This window comes from Armigeres subalbatus, chromosome 3 (genome assembly GCF_024139115.2).
Source record: "Armigeres subalbatus isolate Guangzhou_Male chromosome 3, GZ_Asu_2, whole genome shotgun sequence".
NCBI classification, from domain to species: Eukaryota; Metazoa; Arthropoda; class Insecta; order Diptera; family Culicidae; genus Armigeres; species Armigeres subalbatus.
In genome coordinates, this window is record NC_085141.1 from 349,417,562 (window position 1) to 349,433,546 (window position 15,985).

Sequence of the window (15,985 nt, forward strand, 5' to 3'; positions counted from 1 at the left end):
ATCACTAAAACTCTATTTCTACAATTAATGAGAAAGATAGACCTCACTAAATGTTAATCATGTTCTACTGTATTGAACGAACATTAAAACACTCAAGAACACCTATTACTGACTGAAATGAAAGATTAAGCGAACAGAGAGTTGCCGTACATTTGAATAGGGTAGATAAGCGGTGGGGTTAAGTCTTGCACAGGTACTTGCGCTCCGAGAAAGGTTTGTTGCTAGACTTAGCCGCTTCATTGGAACGATTAGCTAAACAGCTCAAGGGAACCGGTTCAACCCGCTTGAAGAGCAATGATGTTCGAATGTGTGCTCACTCACCGCTTGTAGGCTAACAAACAGCAGTCAACAGGTTGGGTGGAACTGACTGTCCAGCTGATGGGGAGAGAGCGCGGTTGTAGTTTGATTTGTTCCTATTAGAAGCATTAAAATTCAATTCTTATTGGAGGTAAGTTATCGTTCTAACGTTATTCGGTTGTTAATCATCTGAAGAAAAAAAATTGCGATTAGTGGATCATCCGAACAGTCTAATTCTATCGCCTTCGACGATTAGGCTGCTCGGTGGACTTCCGTCGATGAATTTCATCATTAGAAGCCAAAGTTACGGTTGGTCAAAGTGCAGAAAGATGATGATAGCTTATCTATTTATAGTGTTGGCGATGAGTTTGCAAACTGAACCAGCCGTTACCGGTGAGGCACCGGAGGTAACGATACCAAATTTGGGAACACTTAGGGGTTCAGCTGCTGCGAGCGCCTTCAGCGGTCGGAAGATCTTACAGTTTTTGAGCGTCAAGTATGGAGAAAGCACTGCTGGAGAAAAGCGATTCAAGGTAATGGAGAGAACCGTAAGTAAAAATAATGATATTATTAGAAGATTATTCTTTTTAGCCACCAAGGAAAGCACTACCCTGGGAAGGTGTTCGAAATGTGTCAAGATATGGGCTACCATGCCCTCAGTTGAAGCTGATAGCTCTGTTCAATGCTGATAACTCCTCGGTTGACTTAGAAGACTGTTTGACGCTCTCGGTGTATACAAATAATGTGAGTATAGACTAAAGATTTTGATGCCGAAGTTAATTCACCCAGCGGTAATGGTACCTTTGTCGTGCATCATAAAAATGTATTTTGTCCATAACTTTTGATCCCATAGTCCATTCTGGCCAATTCTCAATAGAAAACAATGGACACCACCTCAATTCGTCTAGCTAATTTGAATGGTTTTAAAAAATCGCCCCCCCCCCCGGGCCTCCTATCAAAAATTCGTTTTTATAGTGAACATATCTCTTTGTTTCACCTTTGGGGCAAGAAAGGTTAAAATAGCTTTTTCAGGAGACAGATTTTCTTATACAAAAGAGTATTAAAATCTACCATCCGCTGCTGGCTGGTTAGGTGTTTTTGTGCTAAATCACATGATATACAAATGGTAACTTCGTTAAGCAAATGGAATACATCAATCAAATCAAATAATATATGGGTTGCAACAATCAAATCGTTTTCAGACGAGTTGATGAATTAGGGGCATTCGAATTTGTTTTATCAGCAGGAGGTCTTCTTTATAACTTGTTGCGGGAAAATTGAATGGGAATTACTTATGAAAAAGTGGCCAATGTTTTTTTGGTTTTCGTGTACATATACGGACAGACAGACATTTGTACAGCTTAACAAGTTGAATCGATTGGTATATAACATCATAGGTCTCCGAAACATCTATAAAAATTTCGATTTTGAGTAAAATGACAGTATTTTGGTACAACTTTGTTCAACAATGTTCATCTCATCAAAAACAAAGCAGTGGAAAAGAACTTGATTTATTTCTCATTTTTGAGATTTTTTCAGCAGTGAGCAGGCATGTTTACAAAAAAAAGCGACGAAATTGGTGACGTACCTATTTCTTTGTTTCACAATGAGATGAATATATGTTCAGTGAGATGGGATTCGGAACATTTCCTCTGTAGTCTGGTTTTACATACAAAATGGTCATGTTTGAGGATCAATATCTCGATTTCTAGCGATTAGATTAGGGACATATTTTGCATCCCTGCCTAAAGTGACCTGAATTTTCAATTAATGATTGTTTTTTACATTACATTTTTTACATTTTACTTTTATGTGGGACTCCATACCACCCCCATGAAACGGCTGTCATCCACGAACAACTCGCCTGAAGCCGAAAACATGGTGCTGCAACATGGTGCTGGATGTAAACATTGCCGGTTAAGCAATGAACACACGAAGTCAGTATGTCGAAATCGGATGCGTAAGCGGCATGTGTTGTATTTCTAAACTATATTCAACGAGATGTATTGCATTATTGCGTGATTCTCGGCGTGATTAATTGGCGCTTTGATGTTGCATGAAGAAGAAGAATCAGAAAGATGATATTTAAAAATTTTCGCGCGGGAAAACATACGAAGATATCTCTGAAATTCTAGAGGCAATCTAATTAAAAACGGTAAACAGTACGGGGTTGGACTTTTCTTATACTGTGTATTAAGTATGATATCACAGAGTAAAAATTGAAATTGAAATATTGTGTTTATTGTGCAGTAGAAAACAAGTCTAACCCCGTACTGCTTACCGTTTTTAATTTAATTGCTTCTAGAATTTTAAAGACGAGTTTCAAAAATTTCTTCGTGTGTTTTCCCGTGCGAATATTTTTGATTATCATCTTTCTGCTTCTTCTTCTTCATGCAACATCAAAGCGCCAATCGCAAATTCTCTCGCGGCAGTATGAACGGAGCTTAAAATAGGAAAGGCAACACTAGCGCCACCCAATCGGTAGACGGCTTCAAGAACTACATCTCATTTCAGGGGGGTGCTCCATACAAGTGGAGTTGCTTTATAATTATTTCAATCTAAGCCATGCCTTTCCAGTAGGTTAGGGATGCATAATATGTCCTTAATCTAATCGCTAGAAATGGAGATATTGATCTTCAAACATGACCATTTTGTATGTAAAACCAGCGGTGGTGTTATAATTATTTCCATTCATCTTCAACGTACGAGTACTGGTGATCTAATTTGTTAGGTCACTTTGGCACTTGCCACGTCAGAATGAAAGTCAAGGAACGGGGAACGGGGAAGAAATGATGATGTAATCTGTATCCCACTGCAAGCCGAATATACCTCTGCATTTGCCACGAGTTCGTGCAGTATTTAATGGAATTTTCAGATTATATTCGAGAGCAGGGGTTCGTCTTGGTCAACAGCCCGTGCGGTAGTAAAGCAATTGACGACATTTCTGTTTGGATGCAGCGAACGTTTGTTTTTTGCTCATTTTCAATTCAAGCAGTGATTTCTGAAAAATACAAAGTAGGAAAATGGAACGAGTCTGGCATTGAACCCACGGCCTCATGCGTACATATAAGGCAGAAGCGGTAGCCATATGACAACCAAACCGGTTTTCATGACAAGTGTGCTTTTTGGGAAAACAAATCAATATCCAATTTATGAAGTTACAACGAGTCAATCAGAATTGTAACCCATTTGGTATTGAATTGTTTGGCGTTGAATAAACGAATCATGTCTGTCGTGATGCTTACCCGCCATTCGGCTGGTAATCTAAATTACCAACCGGCGAAAAGAATTTAAATTACCAACTCCCTCAAGCACACGTCGATATACCAGTCTGTCTGTCGCCTTGCGTGTATGCAGCACCGCTCAACAGATGCGTTGATCTTTTTTCAGAATCGAGCCGAACTTTCTATACGCTCACTTCTAAGAATCCGATCAACAATCATTTCTATCCGCGTCGATTGATGATGGATGACAAATGATGATACACTGCTAAATTTGTTTGCCCTTTTTTTTGGTCTTCATTCTGTCTAGATTATATCTACTGCAATATCCGCCGCCTCTACTCTTGTCGTACTAACCTAATAGAAGATACTCATTTGTACAGAAATGCAATATGAGCCTTCTATTTTCGAAACAATTCAACCTAATCGAAATCAAATCTAATTAAAAGCTAATCGAATCCACATCCACTACAATCCAAATCCAATCCAAATCCAATCTTACACCCAAAAAACAGATCTTACAGTTATTGTATAAAAACGTGGCATATACAAATCGGTAAGGTTTTTATACATAAATTGTATTAAAATAATACAAATCTGTATAATTTCAATACAACGAATGTATTAAAATCTTCCAAAAATTGTATATGCCCAATTATTATACAGTTTCTGTAAGGTTCTTATGCAGAACTGTATTAAAATCTGCCATCCGATGGTTGGGATTCAACTTCAATGTATCCAAATTCAATTCGAATCCATTCCAACTTCAATTTCAAATCTAAATCCATTCCAAATCCAATTCCATACAAATGCAAATCCAGTTCAAATTCAATTCAAAACCAATCCAAACTCTTTCAAATCCAATCCAACCTAAATCTGATTTAATCAAACCCAGTCCAAATCCAAGCAGTATCCACTTCACATCCAATCAGAATCCAATCCGAATCCCATACCTAAATTCAGTCCAAATCCAATCCAAATCTTATTCAAAACCAACTCAAATCAAGTCCATTTTCATTACATATGGAAACTACATCCGATCGTAATGCAATCCAAATCTAGTTCGAAATAATCTAACCCGAATACAATTCAAATCAAATCCAAATTCTCTTCCATTCCAAATGTTGTCCAAATCTACTCGTGATTCATTTGAAATCCAATCCAAACTCATATCAAATCCAATCTAATACAAATCGAATCAAATCCGAATCTAAACTAATCCAAATCCAATGTAATGCCAATCCAATTATTTCTCTAAAATCCAATCAGAACCCAAATCGAGTCCAATCTAATCCGAATTCAATTTAATCCCAATCGTATCTACTCAAAATGTAATTTAATGCATACAATCTAATCCAATTCCAAATTAATTCAAATCCAATCTTATGGCACTCGTATCTTATAAAATACAATTCAATCCAAAACCAATCCACATCCAATCAGAATCCGATTCAGATATAATCCAAATCTAATCCATATTTAATCTAAACCAAATCAAATCTCATCCAAATCCAATTCAGTTCAAATCCAATCTAATTCAAACCTAGTCCAAATCAAACCCAATAAGAACTCATTGCCAAATCCCATCGAATCCAAATCCAATGCAAATTTAATCCAAATCAAATCCAATTTAAATCCAATGTTGTCTAAACCAAATCTCATCCAAATCCATTTTAATCAAATTCCGATCCAAATCTAAATCCCATGCTTATAACACAAATCCAATCTAAACTCAATTCGAAAACAATCCAAATTTGTTCTAACTCAAATTCCAATACAAATCCAAACCTATTCGGAACCAATTCAATCCAAATCCATTCCCAATAAAATCCAAATACAAATAAAATCTTCATGAATTCTTCTGCTACCTTTTGTTTGAGAATTCTTTTTATCTTCTTCATTCTTTATTTCTAAAACTTTCTTCAAATGTTCCTTTTTTCTTCTAATCACCCAACGCTCTTGGATTCATGTGAAGCATAAACCCTAAGGAGTTTTTTCCCCTTTTTGGTCCAAGAGTCCTCATGTTCCTCTATGATTTCCATTAATCGAATAGGAATCCAAAATGTTCCTATTTCCACTACTTCACAGGAGTCCCCATGCTCCTCATCAGTTCATCGAATAGGAATCCAAATGTCCTAAAGGAATCATAAAGCAAATACATGAGTTGAAAGCAGGAACTCTATTCTTCATTATATTATTCCGGGAAAATACATCTTTTGAAAGAAGGAACCATATGTTTCCTGCCCTCACACCAGGCAGGTATTAGACCTTTAGGTGTAATGGTCATTCCGCCGAACAGTCATTCTACGAATGAGAAGTGAGAATTCAGAAGTATTATTATTATTTATTCAGACTAAGGCCGAAGTGGCCTGTGCGGTATATAAGAGTATTCTCCATTCAGCTCGGTCCATGGCTATACGTCGCCAACCACGCAGTCTACGAAGGGTCCGCAAGTCATCTTCCACCTGATCGATCCATCTTGCCCGCTGCGCACCTCGCCTTCTTGTGCCCGTCGGATCATTGTCGAGAACCATTCACACCGGGTTACTGTCCGACATTCTGGCTACGTGCCCGGCCCACCGCAGTCGTCAGATTTTCGCGGTGTGAACGATGGATGGTTCTCCCAGCAGCTCATGTAACTCGTGGTTCATTCGCCTCCTTTTCGAACCGTCCGCCAACTGCACCCCACCATAGAGCATCGTCCAGGTCTCGTATCCGTAGAGGACTACCGGTCTAATGAGCGTTTTGTAGATTGTCAGTTTGGTACGGCGGCAACTCTATCCGATCGCTGTCTTGCGGAGTCCAAAGTATGTACGATTTCCAGCCACTATACGCCTCCGAATTTCTCTGCTGGTATCATTTTCGGCAGTCACCAGTGAGCCCAAGTACACAAATTCTTCTACCACCTCGATTTCGTCACCACCGATGCAAACTCGCTGTGGGTGGCTCACATTGTTTCTCTTGAACCCCTTCCTATCATGTACTTCGTCTTCGACGTGTTATTTCTTTATTTTTTTTTTTCTTTATTTCTTCGTCTTTAGCTGTGCTATGCCCTGTTAACGTTAAAATCAAAATCAAACAAGTCATTGAGAAGGTTGAAACATCTTTCTAGCGCAGTGGTTCTCAACCTGGGGTACATGTACCCCTGGGGGTACCTTCGCTGGCCCTAGGGGTACCTCGGACAAAAATGCGTAATGGCGGACGTATTACATTTGCAATCAAAACTATTGATAAAGTTTTTATAATTGTGTATTTTTTATTTAAAAAATTTATACTATACATAATATGCAATGCGATTGAATCCTGTGTTCCATAATCAGCACAAAGTATGAAGGGCCGCGGAACAAAAGATCAAACGAACAAATCGTCGAATGAACGAAATGATTTTTTTTTTCATTAAAGCTCGTTTGCTTGGATGAAGAGGATTAGAACCATCCTTCTACGCTTCTCGGAAGCCCTCTTCCAAGCAGCTTGAAGGCCTCCTTTCAAGAGGCTCGTAAGCCTCCTTTCAGGAGGCTCGGAAGCCTCCTGTGCCCTTCAGAAGCCTCCTTTTAAGTGGTTAGTTTGCCTCCTTTCAAGAGGCTCAGAAGCCTCCTTTCAAGAGGCTCAGAAGCCTTCTTTCAAGAGGCTCAGAAGCCTCCTTTCCAGAGGCTTAGAAGCCTCCTTTCAAGAGGCTCAGAAGCCTCCTTTCAAGAGGCCCCGAAGCCTCCTTTTAAGAGGCTCAGAAGCCTCCTTTCAAGAGGCCTCAAGCCTCTTTTCAAGAGGCTCAAGCCTCTTTTCAAGAGGCTCAGAAGCCTCTTTTCAAGAGGCTCAGAAGCCTCCTTTCAAGAGGCTCAGAAGCCTCCTTTCAAGAGGCTCAGAAGCCTCCTTTCAAGAGGCTCAGAAGCTTCCTTTCAAGAGGCTCAGAAGCTTCCTTTCAGGAGGCTCGGAAGCCTCCTTTCAAGATGCTTAGAAGCCTCCTTTCAAGAGGCTTGGAAGCCTATCTACAAGAGGTTCAGAAGCCTTTAATCAAGAGGCGCGGAAACCTACTTTAAAGGGATTCAAAAGCTAAAAGGAGCTTCCCTTAAAAGGCCTCGGAATTATTTTTTCAAGAGGATTGGAAGCCTGCTTTCGAGAGGGGGTACCTCAATTAATGCAAAAGTTTGAAGGGGTACCTCTCAAGAAAAAGGTTGAGAACCGCTGTTCTAGCGGATGGTTCTGGCCGAAAACGGAGGTATGTCTTCTAGCCCAACATAGTTGCCGCTGACGGGAACGGCGAGCTGGAACATAAAAGGTGGCTTAGCAGGTCAAAGGCGAACATCCTCTGCAAATACGCACGTCTTTGGCGGAGCGGTTCCAAGTGTATTAGCTGACAACGATCCTCGTACTGTGGTAATCGCAAAGGATTGGTCCAGGGCAACCTCCTGAGGGCGACAAAACTCCGTTGAACTCGTTCGATACGGGCTGACTGGTACGGCATATTCAAGTATGCTGCGGACAAGACAGCTGTACAAACTTTTTAAAGCATACACGTCATTGAATTCCGCGCCGTTGCGACGAATAAAACCGAGCACTGCAAAAGCTTTGGCGGTGGTCACAGATATATGCTCGCTGAAATTGAGTTTTTTGTCCATTGTTACGACATCATTGATGGAAGAGACGCGATCCAGTGAAACTCCACCTGATGAGTAGTTGAAATCAATTTACGTCCTTGATCTGTTGAAACTGATGATTTTGCACTTTTTGGAAATCAAATCCATGCCATTCAGCGCATACCATTGGGCTATGGTATAGATATCATGCTGTAGAGCAGAGCAGTCGAAGATACTATTCGAAAATTTTTTAGATCGTCAGCGTACATCAGGCGGTGGGAACGAAGTTGTTCGCACAAATCGTTGACAAAAAATATGAAAAGCAGCGGACCAAGGTGGCTTCCTTGCGGTACTCCGGATGGCGTCATGAATGTGTCTGACTTTACAGCACCTAGTTTGACAAAGGCGGATCTTCCAGTCAAGTATGAACAAAGCCATTCGATAATTCAATCAGGAAATCCAAGGTACTCTAACGAATGCTTTCGAAAAATCTATGTTTATACTGTCCACTTGACCTCGTTTTTCTAGGCTTGAGTTCAACATACTGGTGTATGTCATGAGATTCGTCACTGTTGAACGTTTTTTACGAATCCATGCTGATATTCAGAAATGATAGGGACGGCAGCCGAATACAGCCTTTCATGGATGAGAAGCTCCAACGTCTTCGCCAGACAGCATAATATTGATATGGGACGGTAATTTTCAACATTATGAATGCTACCCGTTTTGTGCATTGGAGTAACTGCGGATAGCTTACACGCATCTGGGAAGATGCTCTGCGTTAGAGACAAGTTGAACAGAAGACAAACTGGAAGTCCCAGCACATCGGAGCACTTATGAATAAAGCTTGGCGGCAGTTTATCCGGACCAGGGCCCTTTGATGGATCAATAGAGCTCAATGCGCTCACTATTTCTGCGGTAGAGAATATCGGGCGTGGAAAATTGATGTAGTACGATTGAAGTGAGTCTATAGCGCCAACTGAGTTTGGAGGAGACGCGGCGTTATACACAGATTTGAAGAAACTGGCAAAAAGTTCAGCTGCTTCAGAGGTGCCGCTGGAAGTAACGTCGCCAAATGACATTTCCGAAGGAACCTGCTGTGAGTTCTTCCTGCTGTTAATGAACCGCCAAAACGATGATGGGTTCGACTTAACTTCCTCTTGGACACGAAAAATGTAGTTACGGAAAGTAGTGTTAACAAATTCGCCATACTCTTCTTCGATGCGTTGAAGAAACGTTCTATTCTCAAAATTCCGGTTTTTGAAATACCGTCGTCGTGCCTTGCGGAGAACGTTACGCATGTGTTGTAAGTCTGCATTCCACCAAGGTTGCTTGAATGTCCGACGCGTTGAACATCTACGGATAGTAGTATGCCTTCTGACCGTATCATACACAGTACTGTAGAACGCTGAGATAGCCATATTTAGATCGGTTCCACCAACGATTTGATGCCAATCGAGTGAGCCAAACTCCGACTTTATAGCGTCAAAGTTACAACGTGTGAAATCTAATTCTTGATTAGAAGTGATACTTCCAGAACGATCCGAAGTACGTTGTATGTCTAAACGTATAACAAACGGTTTATGATGGCGGTCTGGTCTTAACATCGTGGATGGCGCTTCAATCAGTTCAGTTTCATTGACGTTACTTACAAATGCGAGATCTAATAGTCTACCATTGGCGTTGAGCACATCACATATTTGCAGCAGACCGGAGGAGATGAGATTCTCGGTGAGAGTAAGCTCTTGTTCGGAGGACGCGTTCATAGGTAAATAGCCCCCACGTCGTCATCGTAAGCCCACAGAAGTTGAGGGAGATTGTAATCACCGAGTATGATAACTGTGTCGCAATCTGCAGCTCTATCTACTAACTGATGCACGCAGACGGAATGTGCCGCAAAGCTTTCTGAGTTACTATTAAATAAAATAAAAAATACCACAAATGTAGACGGATTTATCGACGAGAGTTATGACTCTCCGATCCGCTTGGCTTGCCTAGTCCGATCCGCTTGGCTTCCCTCTTCAGTCTGATGTAGGCTTCCTCCATCTTCTCAAAGTTACGTGCCATAATATCTATGTCGTCGGCGAAGCCAAATAGCTGGACGGACTTATTGAAAATTGTACCACTCGTGTTAATCCCTGCTCTTCGTATTACCCCTTCCAAAGCGATGTTGAATAGCAGACACGAAAGACCATCACCTTGCCGTAACCTTATGCGCGTTTCGAAGGGACTCGAGAATGCCCCTGAAACTCGAACTACGCACATCACCCGATCCATCGTCGCTTTGATCAACCGTGTCAGTTTATCCGGAAATCCGTTTTCGTGCATTAGCTGCCATAGCTGGTTCCGATCAATTGTATCATATGCGGCTTTGAAGTCGATAAATATATGCAGTGTGGGCACGATGTATTCGCGGCATTTCTACAATACTTGGCGAATGGCGAACACCAGGTCTGTGGTGGAGCGTTCGCTCATAAAACCCGCCTGGTACTGTCCCACGAACTCCCTTGCAATTGGTGCTAGTCGACGGCATAAATATTGGGAGAGTACCTTGTAGGCGACGTTCAGCTATGTGATTGCGCGGTAGTTGCTACAATCCAGCTTATCGCCCTTTTTGTAGATGGGACACACGACACCTTCCATCCACTCCTGCGGCAAATCAATCTCCTCCCAAGCCTTAGTGATGATCCAGTGCAGCGCTCTAGCCAGTGCCCCACCACCGTGTTTAAATAGCTCTCCTAGTAGTTGGTCAACCCCAGGGGCTTTGTTGTTCTTCAGCCGGTCAATCTCCTACGGGATTTCCTGGAGATCCGGAGCCGGTAAAATTATGTCCTGCGCGCGTTCTCCCAGGTCCATCGCCAAACCGCCATCTTCGTCTGCCACATCGCCATTCAAGTGTTCTTCGTAGTGCTGCCGCCACCTTTGGATCACCTCACGCTCGTTCGTAAGAAGGTTCCCGTTTATGTCCTTACACATATCAGGCTGTGGCACGTGGCACTTACGTGAACGCTTTAACTTATCATAGAACTTTCGTGTGTTATTAACGCGGTACATTTGCTCCGTCTCTTCACGGCTTATATCGTGCCTCGTTCCCCCTCGTGCAGTGTTGCAGCAATCTCGCCCATGCTGCATTCTTCTCTTCTACTAACTGCTCACATTCGCCGTCATACCAGTCGTTTCTCTGATCCGGGGGCACCGTGCCAAGTGCAGCGGTTGCGGTGCTACCAATGGCGGATCGAATATCTCTCCAGCCAGCAAGAGACGCTGTGCCTAGCTGCTCTTCCGTTGGGGATGCCACTTCCAGCTGCTGCGCGTATTCTTGAGCTAGTCTACCGTCTTGTAGCCGCCCAATGTTAAGCCGCGGCGTTCGGCTTCGACGCGTGTTGCACACCGTCGAGAGTTTTGAGCACAGGCATACTGCAACGAGGTAGTGGTCGGATTCAATATTCGCACTGCGGTAAGTGCGGACGTTCGTGATGTCGGAGAAGAATTTACCGTCGATTAGGACGTGGTCGATTTGGTTTTTCGTTTCTTGGTTAGGTGATCCCCATGTGGCCTTGTGGATATTTTTGCGGGGAAAGAAGGTGCTTCGGACTACCATTCCGCGGGAGGCTGCGAAGTTTATGCATCGTTGGCCGTTGTCATTCGATACGGTGTGCAGACTATCCGGTCCGATGACCGGTCTATACATTTCCTCCCTTCCTACCTGAGCGTTCATGTCACCGATGACGATTTTGACGTCCCGCAGTGGGCATCCATCGTATGTCCCAGCTCGTTGGTGGTGCCACAGCTTTGGTAGAAAGTAGCCGCTCGATGCCCGCTTTTCCACACTTTCTGTCCTGTCCAGCAAATCTCCTGCAGCGCCACGACGTCGAAGTTGCGGGGATGTAATTCATCGTAGATCATCTTGTCGCAACCTGCGAAACCTAGCGACTTGCAATTCCATGTTCCAAGCTTCCAATCGTGATCCTGTATTCGTCGCCTAGGTCTTTGCCGATTATATCGAGTCGCATTATCTCTTATATTGTTCGTAATGATTGCTTGTCCAGGCGGCTTATTGGGCATGCGCAAACCTCCTGTCTCGTCGGAGGGCCGTCGTGTCAGGGTTGTTTAGCGTCTCAGCTAACACCAGGATTTGGGGTTGTGCGCTTTGAGCGGCACACGATCGCTTTGGTGGTGCCTACTTGCGGATACATGCAGCTTGTTATAGGAATTTAACAGGGCCTACTGTCAAACCCCACCACATCCTAGGCAAGCCCCACAATTCGCAGATGGCCTGGGGAGGGATCGTCAAGCCCTTGGACATAGTCCCTGCTGCCCTGGAAGAGAAGAATTCAGAAGTAAGAAGAAGGTTTTTGTTTTGTTATCTTCTTCTTTTCTTTTACTTTCATCTTTCTTGTTCTTTCCACCTTCACCTTTGTTTCTTCCTTCTTCCTTTTTCATTCTTTTTTCCTTCTTTCTTCTTCTTTCCTCCATTCTCCTTCTTTCTTCTCTATCTTCCTTCTTCCTCCTTGTTTTTGTCTTCTTCTTTCTTTCTTTTTTTTCTATCTTCCTTCTTCTTTCTTTATTCTTCCTAATTCCTGCTTCCTTCTCCCGTCTTCTGTTTTTCTTTTTTCTACCCTTTTTTCTTTCTTTTTTTCTTTTCCCTTGTTCTTTTTTCTTTTTTTATTCTTCATTCTTCTCCCTTCATCCTTCTTCCTTTCCATTATTTCTTTTCTCTAATTATTCCTAGTATTTGTTTGAAAAACTCTGACGAAGTAATAATTCTTACTCAATCTCAGTGACGTTTATTAACTCCCAGCTTTGTCAAGAATCAAAACCTTGCAAGTTCACATAAATTCATTACAGTAAACACAGTAACATTCCAAACCACTGCGGTTCCGGTAGATAATGAAAAAAATCATGAAGAATCATTCTTTTGCTTCGTTAATTCGTGACGTTGACCAAGTCAACGGCAATTGAAATGATGATTTTCGGAGCTGAAGAATATATTAAAGAAGAATAAAGTTATACTCGCGCATTTTTCATTATTCAGGATGGAAAGAGTTTAATTATTTTGAACAAAGCCATTCTTTACATGCATAATTTTTCGGAAATTATTATCTTTATACGTCTTTCAGCTTTCCGGCAAAAAGCCGGTCATGTTCTTCATCCACGGGGGTGGTTTCTACGAAGGTTCCGGATCGAATCTAACGCCCGAGTTCCTGCTCGAAAAGGACATCGTCCTGGTAGTGGTCCAGTACCGTCTAGGACCGCTGGGTTTCCTCTCAGCGGAAACCGCGAACATTCCTGGGAATGTCGGTTTGATGGACATCCACCTTGCACTGGAATGGGTTCAGGAGCATATCGGCCACTTTGGCGGTGACGCCGGGAATGTAACTGTGTTCGGGCAATCGGCGGGAGCAGCTGCCGTTTCGGCGTTGATTTACAGCCCTAAGGTGCCCGATCACTTGTTCCACAAAGCGATTCTACAGTCGGGAGGCTCCGGTGCTCCATGGGTTTGGGATAAGGATCCGATTGGGCATGCGAGGGAAATTGCCGCCTTATTGGGATGTGATCCGTATGTTGATAAGCCCGATAAGGTAAACTAATTATGATGAAATATTGTTGAGTTAAAATAATATAAAAATAAATTTCAAGCCGGTGATGCCAAAACAGGAAGTAGAACGTTGCACACAACAGGCCGATGTGTGGAATCTGCTTAGAGCTTTCGGGGAACATAAAACTCGAGCTACCCTTTCCAAAGGTCTGGGAGATGTCGGAGGCAATCGCTTAACTGTGGGCGATATCAATGGTTATCTACCGCAGACACCCTGGGATGTGATGAAATCGGGTAAGATGCGTCAAAATCTACCGATGATGGCAGGAGTCGTCAAAAATGAAGGAACATTTTTGCTCACCACGGTATACGATTCATTGAAAAATCGAGGATTATTGGATGATCCTAATTTCTTGAAATATGGATTGCTGGAATCTGTGAATAAGCTGTTGGGAATGGAAGATGCCAGTGGTTCATTGACCGGATACCAGATTCGATCGTTGCTTAGTCCAGAACAGATGGAGAGCGGAAAATTTGAAAACCTAACCAACGGTTTATCAGATGTAAGACTTAAAATGTTCACGGAAATTCAGAACAGTAACTTTTATCAATTTGTTTCAGCTCGCGGGAACGAGTCTAGTTAAAGCGACCCTTCTGCGGGAAGCCCAAGGTAACAACCGTGTTAATCCTACTGGAACATTTCTGTACTCATTCGACTATAAAGGAGAGAAGACCCGTTTTGGATACGGAGCGGATACGTCACACTATCCATTCGACGGAGGAGTGCACCACTCAGATGATATGATGTATTTGTTCCCGTTTCCTCCTGGAAAACCGAAGTTAAATGAACGGGATACCCGTATGGCCAAACAGATGGTCGATCTGTGGACAAGTTTTGCAGAAACTGGAGTTCCGAAGAGCGGTGACATAGAATGGAAACCGATGACGGGTAAGTAATGCTGAATTCTACGTTAAAAAAGTTATAAAAGAATAACATCTTCAATTTTTAGTTTCCATTAGTAAGATTTAAATTGCAAGAAGAATACATAATTTTGAATATTATAACCTTAATTTATTTCAAATCCCATCAATCTAATTAGTTTTTTCCATACAAAGTTTGAATAATTGTGGGATTGTTTAATGCAGAATGGTATGAATGCTTATCCTTATAAAAAATTGGTGTTCACAAATCTAAATAGAAGGAATGATAAGATATAATATTTAGATACATAGTCACTTTGTGTCATAATTTATTTCTCTTTTTAGATTACGCTGGTCCGTACCTCCATATTGACGAGAACTCCCACCTTGGCCACAACTTCTACGAGGAATTCACCGTAAACAGCGACGAAAATCGTCATTCAGCGCCTTGAGCACGCATGAATGGAGAAACTCAATGCAGCACTACTTTTCCCAGAAACCCACAACAATTCCGATTCTGCAATCCTAATTAGTGTGTAAACAAAATAACACGTTTCTCGATGTTGTTTTTTCCCTTCCATAGATTGAATGAATGAAAGAAAAACTGATGTTATGAATAAGTGCCTTCAGGGGTGTAAATCTCCTCGTTCTGCAATAAAGGAAACCTATGTGTGGGATTACAATAGCCGATTTTTTTATCCTTCGCTTTTTTGCTCGATGAAAGTTTTTTTTTTCACAAACGTGGAATTGGAATCGATCCCGAACTATTAGGAAAGGTTGTATCCTCGTTACATGAATGCAACGACGCCGAGCCCGAGAAAGACGAAGGTATTGGCGAGCTGTCGTCTGCATCACTACCGGCTTACTGGTAAAGGATCCCTCTCTTGGCTCAGATCGCCCATTAAGGAGGAAAAGGCTCAATGCAGGGCGAGCAAACGAGCGAGCCTGAAGAACAGAAACCCGAGTCCTTTTTGTCCAGCGCTACAATGGCGACACAACAAACAGGCAAATTGTGGCGGCGGTGGCGGAAGTGGGCGTCGAGCATTTTTGCGTTTGACACTTTTGCTCTATTGAAACTGCGGATTGCGGGGTCGGGACTGGGACTGGATCGGGAGCAGAGACGAAGGATCACACGCACTTTTATGTTAATGGTGTGAATGAATTTGATTCCTGAAATTTTACAAGCCCATTATCGGTTGTATGTCGCTTATGTGTGCAGCGGGAAGCACTTCTGAGAGGGTGGATCCGGTCGACAATGGACCGAAAAGGTGTTATTACTGTGACGGGGTTTTTGTTGCAATTATTTTAAATGTTTTTTCAAGACGATTATGTTGGTCCATTCAGAGTTGTTGGGAATCCGCTGGGACGTGACCGGGTTTTCGTTCTCGGCAAGGGATACCCCGGAACGGAACTGTGAGAATCAGGGAACTGGGTGT

The 15,985-nt window shown here is 42.4% G+C and overlaps 1 protein-coding gene across 2 annotated transcripts; it reads left to right on the forward strand.

Moving 5' to 3' along the window:
• Positions 1 to 299: 299 nt before the first annotated feature.
• Positions 300 to 15,169, forward strand: LOC134226012 (glutactin-like). Of its 2 annotated transcripts, XM_062706525.1 has the most exons (7): positions 300 to 448; positions 652 to 830; positions 889 to 1,041; positions 13,210 to 13,671; positions 13,730 to 14,191; positions 14,250 to 14,577; positions 14,895 to 15,169. In XM_062706525.1, the coding sequence occupies exons 2-7, from the start codon at positions 660 to 662 to the stop codon at positions 14,999 to 15,001; spliced, it is 1,683 nt and encodes a 560-aa protein (XP_062562509.1). In that variant the 5' UTR covers positions 300 to 448; positions 652 to 659; the 3' UTR covers positions 15,002 to 15,169. The 2 variants fall into 2 exon arrangements, with proteins under 2 accessions (XP_062562509.1, XP_062562508.1); XM_062706524.1 differs by lacking the exon at positions 300 to 448 and having other exon boundaries at positions 496 to 830.
• Positions 15,170 to 15,985: the final 816 nt, after the last annotated feature.